At 39.6% G+C, this 18,313-nt stretch overlaps 2 protein-coding genes across 2 annotated transcripts in view; one reads left to right on the top strand and one right to left on the bottom strand.

Moving 5' to 3' along the window:
- Positions 1–10,671, bottom strand: part of SKIV2L2 (Ski2 like RNA helicase 2) — a 39,753-nt gene extending 29,082 nt beyond the window's left edge. Inside the window, exons 1-11 of the mRNA XM_021379588.1 lie at positions 10,454–10,671; positions 10,148–10,279; positions 9,281–9,347; positions 8,628–8,690; positions 7,633–7,745; positions 6,783–6,957; positions 6,432–6,522; positions 5,711–5,835; positions 3,416–3,514; positions 1,548–1,650; positions 1,286–1,417 (exon numbers count right to left, since the gene is read on the bottom strand). Of these exons, the coding sequence (XP_021235263.1) occupies positions 1,286–1,417; positions 1,548–1,650; positions 3,416–3,514; positions 5,711–5,835; positions 6,432–6,522; positions 6,783–6,957; positions 7,633–7,745; positions 8,628–8,690; positions 9,281–9,347; positions 10,148–10,279; positions 10,454–10,554 (1,201 nt within the window). The 5' untranslated portion in view covers positions 10,555–10,671. The remainder of the gene's footprint in view (positions 1–1,285; positions 1,418–1,547; positions 1,651–3,415; positions 3,515–5,710; positions 5,836–6,431; positions 6,523–6,782; positions 6,958–7,632; positions 7,746–8,627; positions 8,691–9,280; positions 9,348–10,147; positions 10,280–10,453) is intronic.
- Positions 10,670–18,313, top strand: part of DHX29 (DExH-box helicase 29) — a 29,002-nt gene continuing 21,358 nt past the window's right edge. Inside the window, exons 1-9 of the mRNA XM_021379587.1 lie at positions 10,670–10,895; positions 12,973–13,052; positions 13,818–13,931; positions 14,487–14,616; positions 15,006–15,148; positions 15,562–15,687; positions 16,118–16,244; positions 16,532–16,693; positions 17,266–17,431. Of these exons, the coding sequence (XP_021235262.1) occupies positions 10,706–10,895; positions 12,973–13,052; positions 13,818–13,931; positions 14,487–14,616; positions 15,006–15,148; positions 15,562–15,687; positions 16,118–16,244; positions 16,532–16,693; positions 17,266–17,431 (1,238 nt within the window). The 5' untranslated portion in view covers positions 10,670–10,705. The remainder of the gene's footprint in view (positions 10,896–12,972; positions 13,053–13,817; positions 13,932–14,486; positions 14,617–15,005; positions 15,149–15,561; positions 15,688–16,117; positions 16,245–16,531; positions 16,694–17,265; positions 17,432–18,313) is intronic.

Below are 18,313 nucleotides of genomic sequence, written 5' to 3'. Positions count from 1 at the left end.
ACATTTCCCTTCTACCTGATAGTCCCTGACTGCCCTCTTCCCCATTAATTGTTAAAGATTACACGCTGTCTACACAAGTACTGCAAATATCAAGAATATGCATTTAAAGGTACGATTAAACAAAGCACAGAAATACATATCTCAACAATGATGCAAATCTTTACATTTTCAGACAGAAATGGCTGTACATTTTTACAGCTCTGAAACAGAATGCACCGTGATTGGAACAAGCGAGCAAGCAAGAACCCTGAACGGTTCACAAACAAGAAATGATGTTTTAAAATCAGAATATATCTCTTATATTTTTGTTACTACTCCAAAAATTTACAGGCCATGAACTGAAGCTCATTTTCCAAGCTTGGTCTTAATAATAAAAAAAAAAAAAACAAGAAAACAAAAAACAAAAAAACCCTTCAGTTTACCATTTCAGTTTTTAATTAAGTACATGGAAAAGGAAGTAATGAAAGAAAAGTGGGCTGAACGGCTGAGAAAGAACAGTGTCTTGTTATACAGCCATTTTAACTTGGAGAGAATATTCAGATTTCCAGACAGAATTTTCTAGAAACTCTTGCACTACTACCACAGTGAACAAAATTTTGGAGAAAGAAACAATTCAAACAGAATACAGCTAAACATTGTGATGATCAAATACTACTTCATGTATCAATACATTCCTACTGAAAATAGGCTGATGGACTGGAATGGTATGTAAGAAAGCAATAATGTAGTGGAGCAGTCATTCACGGGGTCATTCAAGCAGTCAGCACGGGGCACCAAATGTAGTGAAGACCACCACATCTGATATTCCGTTCGTAACTTGTCACCCTGCCCGCAAGGACTACTTTCTGTCCCCGGTCACCTCGTCGCATTTACACATCAATATGATGAGCGGCAAAATGGCGTTTATTGGTAAAAGCTACAGAACTATATAGTATATCTTATCTTTTACTAGACTGTTCCAGAAGCTCACACAGGCCCCTGGCCAATCATATTGAATATCCCGCTCTGGCCACTCTCTTCCGAAAGGCCATACACGGAGTTGTTATACACCTTGTTATGAAAACAAAGGACAGCCTCTCCTTACGACATGGGTTCAAGTAAAGTAGGTGAACCAATAGTAAGCATATGAGGAAGGACCTTCAGCGTTACAGCCCGAGTAGTCAGTAACATGCCTACTACAGTGTTATTTATTTGTTTTTACATAAATGAAATAGAAATATCTATCCGGAATAACATTTTAAGTCAAATTACAATTTGGAATAAACTGTGTTTTACTTATTGTTACCTGTATTGAAATCTAACTTTGTCATCTGAAGAGCATAGGCTTCACAATCCTTTTTACTGAAGCTGAAAATGATTACAGGCTGGAAATTCCTTTCCATGATCATCTTCACAATCTTAAATACATTGGAAGGGCCTGCAGAGAGATTTCATAAATTTCATTTTAGCAAAAAAAAAAGCACAACTAAGGGGCAACTTTTTTTTTTTTTTTTTTAAAGAAAGAATAGTTATGTAAGAAGTCAGTTAAGAATGGGATCCAAACTCACCTTTTGTTCCTCCTTTCCTGCCCTTCTGGTCTCCTTTGGCTAAGTCTCCTGCATCTCTAAGCACTTGCATTGCTGTATTAAAATTATCCTCTCTGAAATCTCCCTAGATATAGAAGACAACCTTTGTAAACAATTACTTCTTACAACAGTCCACTGAAAAAATTCATAGTGCTTTACATACCGGGTACCATTACTACATATTTACAGGTTGAAGGACAAAATAATGCATAAAGCCAGCAAGAGACATTACTAGGTCAATGGCACAGCCCAGAATTACATTTGTGTCTCTGAAGTTACTGCATTGTTCTAACCACTACATCATCCACTACAATAGGCACGCTGAATGACTGTACTGGTTTAACACCGATGGCCAACTAAACACCATTACGCTGCTTTCTCATACCTTCTCCTTAAATTAATGGGGTGAGAAAATACGATGAAAAAGGGCTCAAGGGTTTTCATATGGACAGGGAGATTAATCACCAACTACCACAGGAGACGAAGCAGACTCAGCATAGGGAGATTAATGTAATTTGTTGCCTGTTAGTAACAGATTAGAACATTGAGAAACTAAAAGCAAACTAAAAACATCTTCCCCACAGCCCACCAAGCAGTGCGGGGGAATAGGGGCAGGGGTCGGCCAATAATGGTTCATCTTTTCCACTTCTTCATGGCCACTCCCTGCCCCTGCTTCCTGTAGAGTTCCTCCCACAGGATGCCATCCTTCCCCATCTGATCCTGCACGGGCTTGCAGCTTTCCAAGCGCTGTCCCAACATGGCTCTGTACCACAGGACCCATCCTTCAGGAGTGCACTGCTTGAGCATGGGGCCCCATGAGCGGCAGATCCCCCAGACCTCCAGCTCCACTGTGGGCTCCTGTCCACAGGCTGCAGCTCTGGCCTGTGGCCTGCTCCTGCAGGGGCTCTCCATGGGCTGCAGCTTCCCTCAGACCACATCCTTCAATGGGCTCCATGTGGAGATCTGCTCTACATGGTGCCCATGGGCTGCAAGTGGACATCCTGCTCCATCATGGCCCTCTCCACGGGCTGCAGGGAGCTTCCCGCTCCATATCTGAAGTACCTCCTGCCATCCTCCACTGATCTTAGTGGCTGCAGGTTTGCTTCTCTCCCATTTTCTTACTCCCCTCTCTCAGCTACTTCCACAGAGCATTTTCCCCTTTCTTAATTGTGCTTTGCCAGAGCACGTCCAGCATCGCTCCTGGCTCAGCTCCGGCAGTAATGGGAACTTTCTGGAGTGGCTGGAGCTGGCTCTGATCTGCCATAGGACAGCTGCAGAGCTCTGTGTACAGAGGCAACCCCTGCAGCACTTCCACTACCAAAACCTTGACATGTATACCCAATACAATAACACAATAGCAAAACTGACTTTAGGGAATGTATTTATGAAGATATGCTGCCCAATGAAGACCTCCTGTTTATGGCATAAGACACTACCGTGCGAGACACTAATGAATTTTAAACACATCGCTATTTCTGAATCACCTAAAGACACAGAAACATTTTGCCTCCTTAACTGAAGTCAATTTTAAATAGAACTATCATTTAAAAAAATATGCATAAAAATTAAGTGAGAAATAGTAAAAGAAGTATCAGAAAGCAAGGACGAGGGTACTTAACACACCCCAGCAAAGTATCACTCAGTTGAGAATATGACATAAGATAATAAAAATCTCTCTCTTCTGTATGACTCCAAAAGCTATCAGCCTCTCAGAGATCACTGTTACCCACTTGTACTTCATATTATTAACATACATATCCTTTGCATAGCCAATCAAATTTTGCAAAAGATGAAGTTCATTACTGATATGTGAGGAAAAAAGCCTTTCAGACTAACTGAATATTCCTTACATTTTCATCAACAACAAGACGTAGTCCATCTCCTCCTGCTGGGAATATATAATGCTGCAGTGGAGTAGGTCGATAGTCTGTATATATCACATGGCAAGGCTACAACAAAGAATAGTACACATATAAGTATTTTGTGCTTCTTATTATATTAGATACGTATACTTGCTTGACGGAAAATCTAATGCATTACTATTAAAACATGCATTTTTAAAAGCCAGAATCTAAGACTCATATAAATTAAGTTAAAATTTATTTCCTGTATATGGATTTTGTAATAATGACGCTACTTAAATACCTGAGACCTTGCAAATCCTTTAGGACACAAGTTGATAACAAAATTTCTATCTCATGAAACTGAGAAAGACAGGTAACATTCTCTTCTGCATTATTACACAGACTCAACATGTCTTAACATTTTTAAAAACCAAACAACTGTTTATTTCCATTTCAGAAAATCATCTGCATTATTTCTTGCACCATCTGAAAAAGGCATACTGTATATTTTTTAAAATGGTAAAGGTCTTAATAGATGGAGAAAGCTTACTTGGAAAAAAAATAAACATTTCCTTTAAAACATTAAATATCGCATAAATCTACTTTAAGACGTCAATTCAGCATTCTGCAAAACCAAGTCAAAGCTTTGTGCCAATCTTGAGTAGGCTTCTTTTATGTTAACACTCCTTCCAACAAAAGCCATATGAGAATTAAATCTTTGGGTTATTTTTTAAAATCAGAGCAACCTCTAGTGGATATTAACTTCCCCAGTTCTAACTCATGTAATCTTTCCTGCAAAATCACCTCTGCAAAAAATAGAATAAAAATTAACTGAATGGTCATGGGACAGGTTACATTTGTCACGTTCCTACTTCGTCATTTTGTTTGCATGCTTACATATTTTCTCCTATGGTTTTACAATTTACTTCTGATTCCTGCATGTCCTTTTCATGAATGCTTCAAACACACACTCCGAAGTATATTCTCGTCTAATGATCCTGTAAAAGCAGCACTGGCACTGCTAGTAACAAGGCTACAAAACTTTTACTACCCGTGCTATATTAATTGAGCAAGGAAGCAGTGCTGGCCTTAAACTCATTTCCGGAATTTGCTGTGAGAATCTGAGCTGTAACTGCCAAGTAAAATTTAAGCCTGAGATAATACCAAGGGCCCTGAATATAGGAAGAGGTGGAAAACAGAAGTCCCAGAACTGATGGACAGTTACTAGTCACAGAAAATACACAACTTGGTCAGCTAGGAAAAAAACTGCTCTAATCATGAAGAAATGAACAAGCAGCAGCAGCTAGGAAAAGGGTATGATAAGGAACCTGCCTACCACCTGGGATAATAAGATATTTCCATAATCATGTACAGCGTAGTCCAGGGACTAAAAAACATCTAGTGATTGAAGATCTTCAATTCAGAAAGGACTATCATGATGGGAATCAGTATTAAGAAACGGATGCCTGCTCTCCCTGGTGTTTAAAGGACCTGTGCACTGCCTCTCTACCTTCTTCTGCCCTGTTTGTTTCCATGACCCAGCCCCTCAGCCTACCTGCTCCAAGTTGTTCAGCTCTGCCTCTCTTTATCCAACTGTTCCAAGAACCCTGACTTTCTGAAGATCTTCTGACATGACAGTGAGCTGTCCAGTACTGCAAATGTATGCTTTTTCCCAGAAATTTTTCTTTAACACTGTAAACTCTCAATAAACACTTTCTACACCCTGCTTTGTACAGCAACTGAATTCAATGATCATTCAGAGAAATCACTCCATAACCAACACACAATCCTAAGAGAAAAAGCAGCAAAATAATTACAAATGTATATGAATTTTGCATGCATATCCAGGCTATAACTGAGAAGTTATAAAAACAGATGATGAATACTTGCCATGCTGTCTAATCCCCACTGACAAGTATACACCTATTTTAATGCAAATTGTGAAAGAAAAGTTTATTTTTCTTGAAACAGAGATGAATACGGTCTTTACTGACTGCAAACATAAGCCCTTTAAAGTCTCTAAAGTCCTGAAAAAGCCTGCCTCTGAAAATCATAGTGCTGTCACAGTGTTTCACAATTCAGACTGTTTGTTGAAATCAAGCTGGTGTTTAAATAAGTGCTGAAAATAACCTTTAGAACAAATAGCTTCAATGTTCCTATGCAGAATCAACAGTCCATACAGATATAAAGGCCAAACGTACATAAATACTATAATTTATAAGCTGTAACAACATGACTAAAGAGAGGCTCATACATCCACAAAATCACCAGGGTGAAGGCATATTGCCTCAAAAAAATTACCTGTTTGTGAAGATGGCAAATCCATTCAGCAAACTGACGAGCATTCGGAATAGTTGCGGAAAGGAACACATAATGAACATTGTCAGGGAGCAAAATAATTGTCTCTTCCCAAACCACACCACGTTCTGAAAATAAAAAAAAAAAGGCATGTGGAAAATCTGTAATTAAAGCAAAGTTTTGAAGCCAAGCACAATTAATGACAAAATAAAAACTAAAAAGTCAGGTATGTTTGATAGGACAAGGGGGAACAGTTACAAACTAAAAGAGGGCAGACTTAGATTGGCTGCCGGGGGATGTTTTTTATACAGAGGGTGGTGAGGCACTGAAACAGGTTGCCAAAAGTAGTACTGGATGCCTCATCCCTTGTGGCATTCAAACTCAGGTTGGATGGGGCCCTGGACAGCTGATCTGGTGGGTGGCAACACTGCCCACTGCAGAAGGGTTGGAACTGGGTGAGCTGAGATCTCTTCCAACCCAAGCCGTTCTGTGACTCTACGATGCAGACACTATACAAATGTCTTCAAAGTTGCCCTTCTCTCAAAGAAAACGTAAATTGCTGCACGCAATAACAATTCCATATATGCATTAAAAAACAAATTTTGAATGACTTACAATACACAAAGATGACTGATGTAAGAGATAATAAGTTGTAGTTCTTCAAAGGAAACAGTATTTGTTCTTAAACAATAAAGATTTGAAAAGAAAAGCAGGCAGAAGATACCTGAATCTCTCATGTAATGGATTTCATCAAAAATAACCCACGCAACTTCTCGCATAACCTCAGAACCTCTGTAGAGCATACTTCTCAAGATCTAGAGAAAGTGAGAAAAAATTGAGATCTACCAAAAATTCAGACTGAAAGCTCCTGACTGAGTATAAAAGCATGAATTTAGAGATTTACTGATTTTTTTTCAGTAACCAGAAGTTGAATCAAGAGCAAAGGGGGAAATAACGAATTTTATAACTTTTTTTTAACCTGAGCTTCTTCTGATAATGTTAATCTAATAATATCAGAACTTATCAAAAAAGGGTAAAAAAAAAAAAAAGACCAAGAATTCATGTTTGATCCTACCTCTGTTGTCATCACTAGACAAGAAGCTGTAGGATTAATGGTGACATCTCCTGTCATCAAACCAACGTCCTGGAACTCTTCATACATCTCACGGTATTTCTGATTACTCAAAGCTTTAATTGGACTTGTAAATATCACACGCTGTTTTTCTCTCAAAGCCAAGGCAATTGCATACCTATGTTCAAAAGTTGTACATATTAAAAGTTGTCGGCGAGAAATTAACAACTTCTTACTTTTCTCTGATCTTCTGATTTAAAAAATAAAAATTAAAACATTCAGAACACTCCTACTGCCCCTTTGGAGAGCAACCAATCACCGACAAGCTAACTGATTTATATGGAATTTAGAGCACATCTCATTTTAACCAAAAATCTAACTATTATTATTTCAACCCGTGTCCTAATATATTTACATGTATACCTCGCTACTCATCTCAGGTCACCAAAGCAATTCCACTGCCAGACCAAACACTAACAAACACGTAGTTGTTAAACACTTCCTGTCTGATATAGAGCGAGATGCAAATGAAATTAAAGCCATACTTCTGACAGAAAACATACAAGTTCTTTATTTGTTATAGACAAAGGCTAGAAAACAAATCTGTATTGCAGAATTTTTCCTCTAATTCTACAGAAAAATATCTCAACAAGAACAGATTGTTTAAAAAAATAAAACATAAACGTAAATAAAGCCACTACCCACTAAGAAAGACAAAAGAAGAAACGGGTATATTGAAGTTTAGTCAATTCAATTCTAAACTCTGCATCAAGGAACTGGCCAAAATAGCTGAATAAAATGACACAAAAAACATCACACCATTCCCTTATCAGACTGTCAGAAAATTACTTACTCTGCACATACAGTTTTACCAGCTGATGTATGAGCTGACACCAATACAGACTGGTTATTATCTACACACAGAATAGCTTCTCTCTGAAAGGCATCAAGACTAAATGGGTACTCCTGAAAAGAGAAACAGAAAAAATTACACATTTTTATCAGAGATAATTATCTATATCTAATTATTCTCTGACTAAGCATGCAGATTAGAGGCAGAAAAGAAATAATGCAGTAGACAGTTGTAATTTCAATTAAACTTAACAGTTAGGAACAGAAACTATAGTGTACCAGTGAAACCATTGTCTGATGTAGGATAGAAACAAACCACAACAACCTATCCACTCCATTCAACCACTTCATTTTACTCTACCAAATTTAAAATACAGATATCAATCTTACCCACGACGAGCCATCTTTCTGCCATTGTCAAGCCATACTGGCAAAGCACAACCTTATCCTCATCTACTTATCCCAAAAGAGTAACAGATGTAATTTAACACATTGCATGGCTAGTATAGTTTTGACTTTGCCTGCTAGTCTCCAAGAACAGTTTCATAAATTCCATAATACATGACATCTGCCTGCCAGAGTGCCCCCCAAAAGCTTTCACTGAACAGATTCACAAATCCCTGCCTGCCAAAGCCCACCAGGACATTCACTTGATAGTTTCACAAAGTGTGGGTGGAGAGTTGAGTACTATAGTCATATAAGTTTAGCACTATATTCTTAGAGCTCCTCATCATACTCAGGTATGTTAATTTTAATATTAAATTAACAGTTAATCAAGCAAGAAGTCTCACTCCTTCCCTTCAACACTGTACTGAAACCATTTATCTGCCTATTCCTGCAACCTTCAGCCAAAACAGGGCCGTTCTGCCACTGCAAGACTCTGTCCTTCAGCTGCTTTTCATGCTGATCTTGCAGCACTCCATGCCCACGGTTTATACAAGAAATAAGTGGACCGCAGTGTTTTTAACCCCTTATGTACAAATCCCACACACATACTTTCGCAGGTTTTCCAGTTCTTGGCTTCAGCCCCGTGAACTCTTCATCTGCTGGAAGTGCAACCTATAAAATGCATTTTAAACAAAAAAGTTAGAGAATCCTGTGTTTGCTCCAGGGACAAGTAAAGCTATGAAAAGCTGGGGCAGGCGATTAAAAATGCATTAAAACTTATCTGAATTTCTATTGTTCTGGTTCTATAAGCTCATGCTCCACTGTGTCCTTCCTTTCTCTCACCATCTCTAACGTCCTGTCACCAACTATTTTTCTTACTCCTGATACTCCCTGCTGCCTGATGTGAAATGTCTTCTACTTTAGCTAGCTTGAAACATGAGCTTTTCAGGCCAAGATACAGTCAGGGCTTCTCACCACCACAGGTTACAGGCAATTACTCGGCTCACATTCATTTCACTCCCTTTCCAGGGAAAACATGTTTATACGTATAAACTTCCCATTCCAAATCTAACATTCACTCACGTTAAATACTTAAGTTCTCTTCAGTTATGACGTGATAACGTGGACAATTTTAAGTGTGCTATCAAGTAACATATTAGTACAACAACAATAAATATAAACAATAGTACAATACTGATAATAACATACACACTTCTAGAAAAAAAGCCTAGACTTTCCATGTTCATTTGCAGCGCGCTTACCTCATGCGTGCAGCCTTCAACAGTTTCCACAGCTTGCACCTTTACATGTGGCATCAGGTCTGCCAGACTGAGAAGAAATAAGTTAGGACTGTCAGAAACATATCTGAAAATCCTATTTTCTTTATATATGAGAAAAAGCTGAACTTCACCTCTACTTTAACTGCAACATAAAAAAAATTAACAAAAAGAAGCACAAACTTAAACTGGCTAGTTGGTAGAAATTACTACCAGTACTAAAATTACTTGATAGTTAAAATTTTACTACACTGTAACTGCACTTTAGCTACCATGCTTCCTGACTTTTAACATTTAAAAAATTTGTATCACAAAACATCTTTTGGATCACAGTTATAAAACTTAACTTCATGCATGGTTTTCTTACTAAAGGTGACCATTTTTTCCCCCTCAATATGCAAAATCAAAACCTGCATTTATGCTACTAGTCATGCCTCCGAATACCGGCAGCCTTAAACAACTCTAGCAGCTGCCTTCAGACAAGATTCCTCTTCTCCTTTACTCTTCTCTCACAGCCACAAGCAGCTAACATCACATTATGTGAAATGATGGTTTTCTCACATGGTATTAACACGCTTATTTCAGAGCGGTTCTGTGGGCAAGCAGACATTTTAGTGACTCCACTGATGGCGAAACTGACTTAAAACGGTAACTCTGGATCTACTTTCCTTCTGTGCAAGCACCTTTCGCTTACAGTGTTGCTCCTCATTAGCACATCCTTATGTAAATACATCAGCTTTGTATCTGAATTCATACCTGTGCAAAACTGTACACGCTCACCCATCACAACAAGTGTTCAGTTTAACAGTGTGCCCGGCTACAGTTCCTTTACACAGCCAACTAGGTACTTACTTATTATCTTCTGACGTGACATCTTCCAGTTTCGGCTTCTTTCCCGAAATCGCACCTTCTGTACTGTCGACCTCAGCGTCCCTTCTGGCCTTCCCCAGCGCCGCTACCGACGGTTTGTCCTCCGGCCGCTTTCTGCGAACACAGAGGCAGCAGACCGCACCGCGCTCAGGGCGCGACCGGGAACCCGCTCAGGAAATGCCCCACACGGGCAGAGCTTCCCCACCAGCGCCGCCCGATGAGCCCACCCCAGACGCCAGCCACCCCGGAGCCGGCCCAGCTCCCCCGGCCTCATCGCAGCCGCCTCACCCCGGCCTCCTGGCAGCCTCAGCGGCACCCGCTTTGCTCCTGGCGCCGGCTGCGTCCCCCTCAAACACGCTGAAAAGCTCATCCCCAAACGCGTCCGCCATCTTGCCGCGCTCCCACAGCGCCCCGCGCGGCGCAGCCCCTCCCGCTGCCGCTGCCGCTCCTCGGGGACCGCCAATAGCAGCGGGCGGGCTGTGCCCAGAGCCACCTCCCCACGCGCTCTCCCTGCCGCTTCCGCTTCCGGTACGGGGTGCCATGGGCGGCCGCAACAAGAAGCACCGGGGAGGCAGCGCGGCCCACGCCGCTTCTACTGCTGCTGCGGCCACTGCCGCTGCCCGATCGCGAGCGGCTGCCGAAGCCTGTGCCGCCGCTGCCAATGAGGTGGCGGGCAGCAGAGCGGCCCCGCGGCCGCCGCCCGCTTGCAAGGAGCCCCGCGTCAAGCAAGGTAGCGGGGCCCAGCCGCGGGAAGGAGGGGCCTGGCCGGCGGTGGTAACGCGGGCGTCGCGTTCGGCCGTCCCATCCGGGGGTGTTCTAGGCTGGCCTGCTGGCTGCCTTCCGCTGAGGTGGATACAGGCAGCCCCCTCGCGAGGCTGCCAGCACTGCTTGTGTTGGTGTGGTGCCTTTTCCATATGTGCACAGAGCCGAGTTAGTCTGGGTTGTGTTTTATTTTCGTGTGGTGTGACTTTCGAGGTGGTGCCAGCTGTAGGGTGGACAGCACTGCAGCGGGCTGGGGGAGCAGCAGGGCAGACTGCTGGGAGCAGCCCTGAGCTGGTACCCCACGGCACTGCCAGCCTCTTTCAGTACATCAGGTCTATCAGACACTGTTCTAATGCCTGGTATTGCCAGCAGTAGCCTGTACTGCTGTCTGTGAGAGAACCGTGTAGTGGTCTGTCTGCTGGAGATCACTGCCTGTTAACATGAAGTCCTGCAGTCACTTCAACTAGGCTGCGTTTTGAACTGCCTGAGCCTCTTAGTACACACTCTGTTTTCTCAAATCTGCCGTCCGATACCTTTCATGTTTCACACCTTCAATACCATAGTTCTCTATTGCTCTGAGAAACTTAAGAGTGGTCATGTGCTGGAATGGGCTGCCCTGAGAGGTGATTGAGTCACCATCCCTGGAGATTTCTGAGAAATATTTAGATGTTGTACTAAGGGGTGTGGTTTAATGGGGAAATATTGGTGATAGGTAGACGATTGGAATGGATGATCTTGGCAGGCCAACCTTGGTGATTCTGTAATTCTATCTCATTTGTATGCTATGGTGGAAAACAAGTTGGTTTAAGTGAAAACTAAGATAGCATAACCTTAGTGCTGTGCAGTTGCACAGCGTAGCAGCAATTAGCTTGTCCATGCTTTACTGCTGTCTGTAGCTCCTGACCAGAGCTGACTACTGCTCTCTGAAATGCCGTTCCCTGCATCAAGTCCTGACCCAATAATGAACTGTCCTTGTGCACCTTTGCAGGCTACCCAGTACTGGCATGCTGTCCTGCCTTCCCACTGGGGCTGGGAGGCAGCAGTACCTGCCTGTTGTATTAGGCGTGTTACGGAGTGTTTGGGATGTAACGCGGAAGGTCCTTCCCCATTTTGCTCTCTATTGGTTGGCCTACTTACTTGAACCCGTGTTGTAAGACAGGGAGGCTGTACTTCTTTGTTTTCATAACAAAGTGTATAACTACCCCGTATATGGCTTTTCAGAAGTGAGTGGCCAGAGCAGGATATTCAATATGATTGGCCAGTAGCCCGCGGGAGCTTCTGGAACAGTCTAGTAAAAGATAAGAAATACTATATAGTTCTGTAGCTTTTACTAATAAGGGCCATTTTGCTGTTCATTATATTGATGTGCTTTGTGCAGTAGCTGGCTAGGACCGGGTTTTGGTTCTCTGCGTGCAAGGGTAATACGAAAAGGGTCGCCGGAGTTCAGTAACACCTGCCAGAGGGCCCCACTCTGCCCACTGTGGTACATAGTCTGCAGGGTGCTGGAATTCGTGAAGGTATTTGGTTTACCTGTAGTTTCACTGTACCAGAAACAGTATGGGCATTCCCAAAAAGGATGGCATCCAACATCAAGCTGTGTTATGAGGAGCTAAGCAATTTTAGTGATGCTTATTAGCATCACAATAAGAAGCATTGTAAGACTGACCACTAACAGATCAAACCAAAGATCTCTGTAACCCAGGCCCCTCTCCTAGACAGGGGCCAAAACCAGATACCACCTAGGTAGGAACAGGTCAGGCATGCAGTGATACTTCTAGACAGTGCTCCTACATCCTCCTGCACCAATTGCAGATGAGTAACCTAGCCAGATACCATTTATACTCACTATCCTCCTCAACTTCCTTCATTACTGTTCCTTGGTAGAAAGGACCATTGATCTTATAGCCATTATGCATGTGCGTGTTACGGGTATAATAGCGTAATCATTCTCTGCTCTGACCTGCCATGTGTTAGATCTGCTTTAAATCTGTAGAGAATGTTCTCTGTGCTCTACTTATGTAATTGATGATTACTGCATTTTGCAGGTCCAAAAACTTACAGTTTTAGTTCACCAATAGATTCCAGTGCTGCTGCAGCTGCAAATCTAGATAAATCTATTCTTAAGGTCAGTATCTTTTAGGTAAAACAACTTTGTTTCTTATGGTACTCTTTTACCTGAGAAATGTTTACTCATTGTTATGCAGGTAAACTACATTCATGTATTAGACTTTAGTGCTTGAGCTGCTTGAGGTTTTGAGTGTGCCTTGAGAAATAGGGTAAACTTGTAGGGCAAAAGAACACCTGTATTTGTTTGAGTAACAAAAGATACATTACATGCAAGGCTGTGAAGAATTGCGTTTGAGTCTGCTGTGCATATAAGTTTTTCTTCATTGGTGAGGAAAAATACAGATTTTATATGGCAATCTCAGTGGTAACTAAAGCTTCATTCATGTTTTAGGAATGCTAAGGAAACTAGAATCACTATGTCTAGATTTTTGTAAGCCAGATAAGAAAGACAGGCTCAAAAGATTGTCTTAATGATCAAATTCTTTTATATCAGTTCTTTTGAGTGGAAAAGGAAGGCCTTGTTCATTATAGTAGATTATTTTTTTCCTTACACTATAACAAACAAGATAGTTCATCCCTTGGAGGTGTAAATGGGCATTCTCTTGATAGGGAATGAATTATTCTACTTCAGGTAAAAATATATATATATAAAAAAAAAAGAATTATCTGTCTCTTTCACAAGAAAGTTTTAGTGTATTCATAGAAAACTGGAGAAGTATGTATTTGAATGCCTGTATTCCCATTACTCTAGTCATGAAGAGCGTTGAAATGTCATAAAAACTTGTAATGTTTTGCTTTGTATTGACTAATTTTCCTTATGCAGGTAATGATAAGCAGTAATTTGGAGAAAAGGATTATTGATGTAATCAATGACCATAAAAAACAAAACAATGACAAAGGAATGATTTCCAGAAGACTGACTGCTAAGAAACTACAGGTAGAATTTAAAATGCTGTCCTCTGACCGTGCTTATTTAGACAGTTTGGTTTCTATCATTTATACTCCTGTGTAGGAGTATAGTTTGTAGTACAAACTAGTGTAGCATGTTTTCCATTAATTTCATTAATAATTAGCCAGTGCAATCAGTTAGTATGTATCAGAAGAGATTTCTCTGTGCATTCAGAAACCACAATCACTTTTCAAATAGATAGCATAGTAGAAGATAACCTTGGGTCTTTTAAGGATTATGCTTCCTACACTGTTAGTTCTGTACCATAGCTGGAAAATTGCAGATTTGTCTTTCTAACGAGAAAATACGTACTCTGTACTAGGGATAGGAAGTGGCTTTATTTTTACATATGTGTATATTTACAATTAAAATAATTATAAGCTTTGTACTCAAAATGGGATTTTCTACTCCATCTTTTGATAAGTTAGTTTATGCTTTTTATGTCCATTTAGTATCAGTTATCTGGAAAGCGTGGAAATAAGAGTGTGAGTCTATATTAAATTGATTAAATCCTAATATTTTTTTTTTTATTATTATTTGTAGGATGTATACATGGCTTTACAAAGGTTTTCATTTAAGACTGAGCACATTGAAGAAGCAATGAAAAATACGCTTTTATACGGTGGTGATCTTCACTCTGCACTTGACTGGCTTTGTTTAAACCTTCCTGATGGTAAGTACGGTGGCAGAGAACTGAGTACAGTTTTTAATAGAACAATATGACCTGCTCTGATGTGAGAATACTTGATAGTAGCAGTCAGATAGGTTCTTTCACTAAGACCAGTAGTCGTAACAGTGTTCTTTTCCTAGTTGTACTGCTGACTGTTTTTTGTGACTTCTTATAGTCTTCTAGTCCTTTTCTTCCTACTTGTAAAGTTCTGCGAAAGTCCAAAAAGCAAATACTGACCTACCTGAATGTTAAAGCTCGATTTTTATTTCAGGCATACTCTTTTTGTTTTACATTCTTCTAGTTGGCACCCAACACGCTTTCAGTGATTAGTTCAGTAGTCATTATTGACATATTCTGTGACATGTTTTTTATTTTTTAAATTTATTTTGAAGATGCCTTGCCTGAAGGCTTTAGCCAGCAATTTGAAGAGCAGCAACATAAACCTAGAGCAAAATTTTGTTCTCCTGTGTCACAGCGTCAACCTCCACCTCGCTTAACAGATAAGAAAAAGAAAGAGAATAGCCCTGAAACTAAGGTAATTGATGATATTTGTTTGTTTGTAGCGGTAAGGGAGCACAGAATTTTCCAAAGCATGGGATTTGCAACAACTTCAGAACTGATTTGGCAAAATTCTGAAAATAGATTATGCTTAATAATTGTCTCATTATTTTAACTACAGTGGAGCAGTCATGTGAAAGTTAACTTTTTTTTTCCACGTGAAGTCTTTTAAACTCTGTAGTTCATTGTTTCTGCTAACTAATTGCAAAGCATAGCTTATTTTTTCTCCTGGAATGGGTTCATTCTCTTCATGGCATTAAAGGCTGTCATTTGTACATGAATATAGATCAAGTTATATGACAATCTTAAACATTAGTTTCCTTAATACTGAGTTAAATGTTGGTGCTTTTGCTTACCACTATTACTTGTAATTTTGGTTACTCTCTCTAGGAGACGAATATGGAGGTAAAGAAAGAAATGAGTATGAAGGAGTGGATTTTGCGGTATGCTGAGCAACAGAGTGATGAAGAGAAAAATGAATCTGTGAAAGAGACAGATGAAGAAAAGTTTGACCCAGTAAGACAGAACGTTTCATGAGAAGTCCTTCAAAAACTAAGTCTAATACATCTGCAACTTGTGGATCTGTTTGTTAAAAACTGCAGGTTGAATAGCTAGTCTACTTTTAAGTTATCTTAAGATTTTACATCATTGCAGGCAACTGAGTGGAAATATGTTGGCAGTTTTCCTATGTTGCTTTTCCTCTTTCTTTTTTGGACTGGGCTTAAAATATTGAATGCATTTTCCTGGGAAGGAAGGATTCCTGAAATAAATCTCAGTGAGATTAGGAAAATATCTGTAGAACTGGGAGGTTTCAACTGTTAATTAGTTACATAAATGAGGAACAACTAGTTTTTAAGCTTGATATAAAGAATGACGTGTAACTTTTACTGAACTTAAAAGAAAAAGCTTATAATATTAAGCTTGTAATTAATTCTGTTTGAAATAGAATGAAAGGTATGTACACCTGGCTGCAAAGCTTTCAGAAACAAAAGAACAAGCAAGCATCTCCAAGCAAGACAAAGACAAGCAAGGCCAGAAGGTGGCACAAGAGAAAATAAGAAGAATTCAACAAGGTAGAACCAAGCAAATGAATGTTTTATTTTGTGGCCTGTGTTTCTGTTAGTTAAATAGGTTGCTTGAGTAAGATGAAACTCATTTCATCATGTTTCATACCACTGTGTGAACTGCAGACTGTCCTGAATTATTCTTTTCCTGTAGATTAACTTAGAAAAAGTCAGTATCATTTCATTAATTTGGATTTTTGAGTTCTCAGTATGAATTAATGTAACCTCCTTTTTTTTTTTTAAAGAACACAGATATTCAGCAATTGATGAAAATAAGTTATATTCTCTCTTTACAGAAATGGCAATGCTTGAGGAGCATCCTGTATTTGATCCAGCTGTAAAGACGTCAAACCAACAACAGAAGGAAAAGAAAAAAGCTCCCCCACTTCAACCTCAAGAAACCACTTTGAATTTGAATTTGCTTGAAAAACCTGATGGTACTGCAAAGGAAGAGAAAGGTTTGAAAGTTGTTCAGTACAAGCCTGGCATGTACAACAGATTTACAGTATCACTTTTTTAAGGATTATATGACATTTCAGTGTGCAATTTTGAAGCTCTGATTGTGGGAAAGGCAGGTGGGCTGTCTCACTGACCTACCTGATCTGATAGGCTCTGTATTTGCTTTTTAACGCATTTCTGCCATACGGTTATGTCTAAAATCTTGCATTTTTTCGTTGCTGTGGCACTTGTGACTATTGCCATTAATTGTCACCCTCTCAACTTTCTGCAAACTATTATATTATTTGTGGACAGACCGCTGATAAAAGCTCTTAAATTACTGAGCTATCAATGATGGCAAAAATAATATTGCAGTTACTTCCCTGCTAGATATCTCTTTTTGAAGAAGCAGGGATTTCTCTCAGGTATTAGCACTAGGATTTTATATTTATTTTATAGACATGTAGTACACTTCAGAAAAATGTGCAGTTCAATAAAAGCATGTTTGAAAGAAAGTTTAAAAATTCTTGATTGTAATAGAAGTAAAATATATTTTAGGAAAATTAAAATGTGTATCATTCTACTTTTGTAGCCAAAAAGAAAGAACCACTAGATGTAAGAAATTTTGATTATAGTGCTCGAAGCTGGACTGGTAAATCACCAAAACAATTTTTGATTGACTGGTGCAGGAAGAATTTTCCCAAGAGCCCAAATCCTGCTTTTGAAAAGGTTCCAGTTGGAAGATACTGGAAATGTAGGTATGTATTCCCCATGATCTTTTAAATTTTCGTTGTGGTTCATTTAAATATTGAAATGCTGGCTACTTGTGTTTTGTCATGTTGATCTGGATTTAAGTGGACAGAGGGTGTTTGACCAAAGTGATTTTTGCCTAGCAGGGAGATATTTTATTCTGGATGGCTCTATGAAAGTAATTCTAAGGCTGGACACTATGGCAAAAATAAAACTGACTGATACCTTAAGGAGGTTAGCTTATCAAGTTTCAAATTCTGTTCTGAAGCAAATTCTGGAAGATAATTTTGGACAATTGATTTCTGGAATTTTTGTTCAAAGCAACATGTTAAGCCTTTGGTTTCAGTCATATGAATTTTTTTTTGTATTCCTCTTGGGATTTCTTTTAAAGTGAGATTTAGAGAGTTGCATGAAAGCTACCCTTAATCTGTAACCAAAACATTCTAATTCTTTTTGAACGTGAATCTATAATACAGTGCTACTAAGTAGAATATTATCATGAACAGGTAAGGTAGACATGGCATTACAAGTTACTAATTCTTCTCGAAGGAACTAAGTGAAATGAAAATCCCATCTTCTTGCTGAGGGTAGAGGCTATGAACTGTTTAAATATACTGTTCCTCTGAGAATATATTACATTTGACAGCTGCTGTGTCTGGCATGTATCTGCTGGCAATCTGCTGAGATGCTAATAGATGTTTAACTATCCTTTCAGTATCTAATCTGTGTTAAGTAATTATACAAGTACTTAGTCCTTCTTCCAAAGCAACTAACCTTAATCGTGGTCTATCTGTGTATAAGTACCCGTGATTTAAAGGAGATGAAGACAACCTAAGAGCAGAGAGCACAAATTCACTGCTGAAATCTCCTGAAACTTTTCTGCTATTCAG

This window comes from Numida meleagris, chromosome Z (genome assembly GCF_002078875.1).
Source record: "Numida meleagris isolate 19003 breed g44 Domestic line chromosome Z, NumMel1.0, whole genome shotgun sequence".
Lineage (NCBI taxonomy): Eukaryota > Metazoa > Chordata > Aves > Galliformes > Numididae > Numida > Numida meleagris.
Note: the sequence above shows the minus strand (reverse complement) of the source record. Positions and strands in the feature narration are given on the sequence as shown.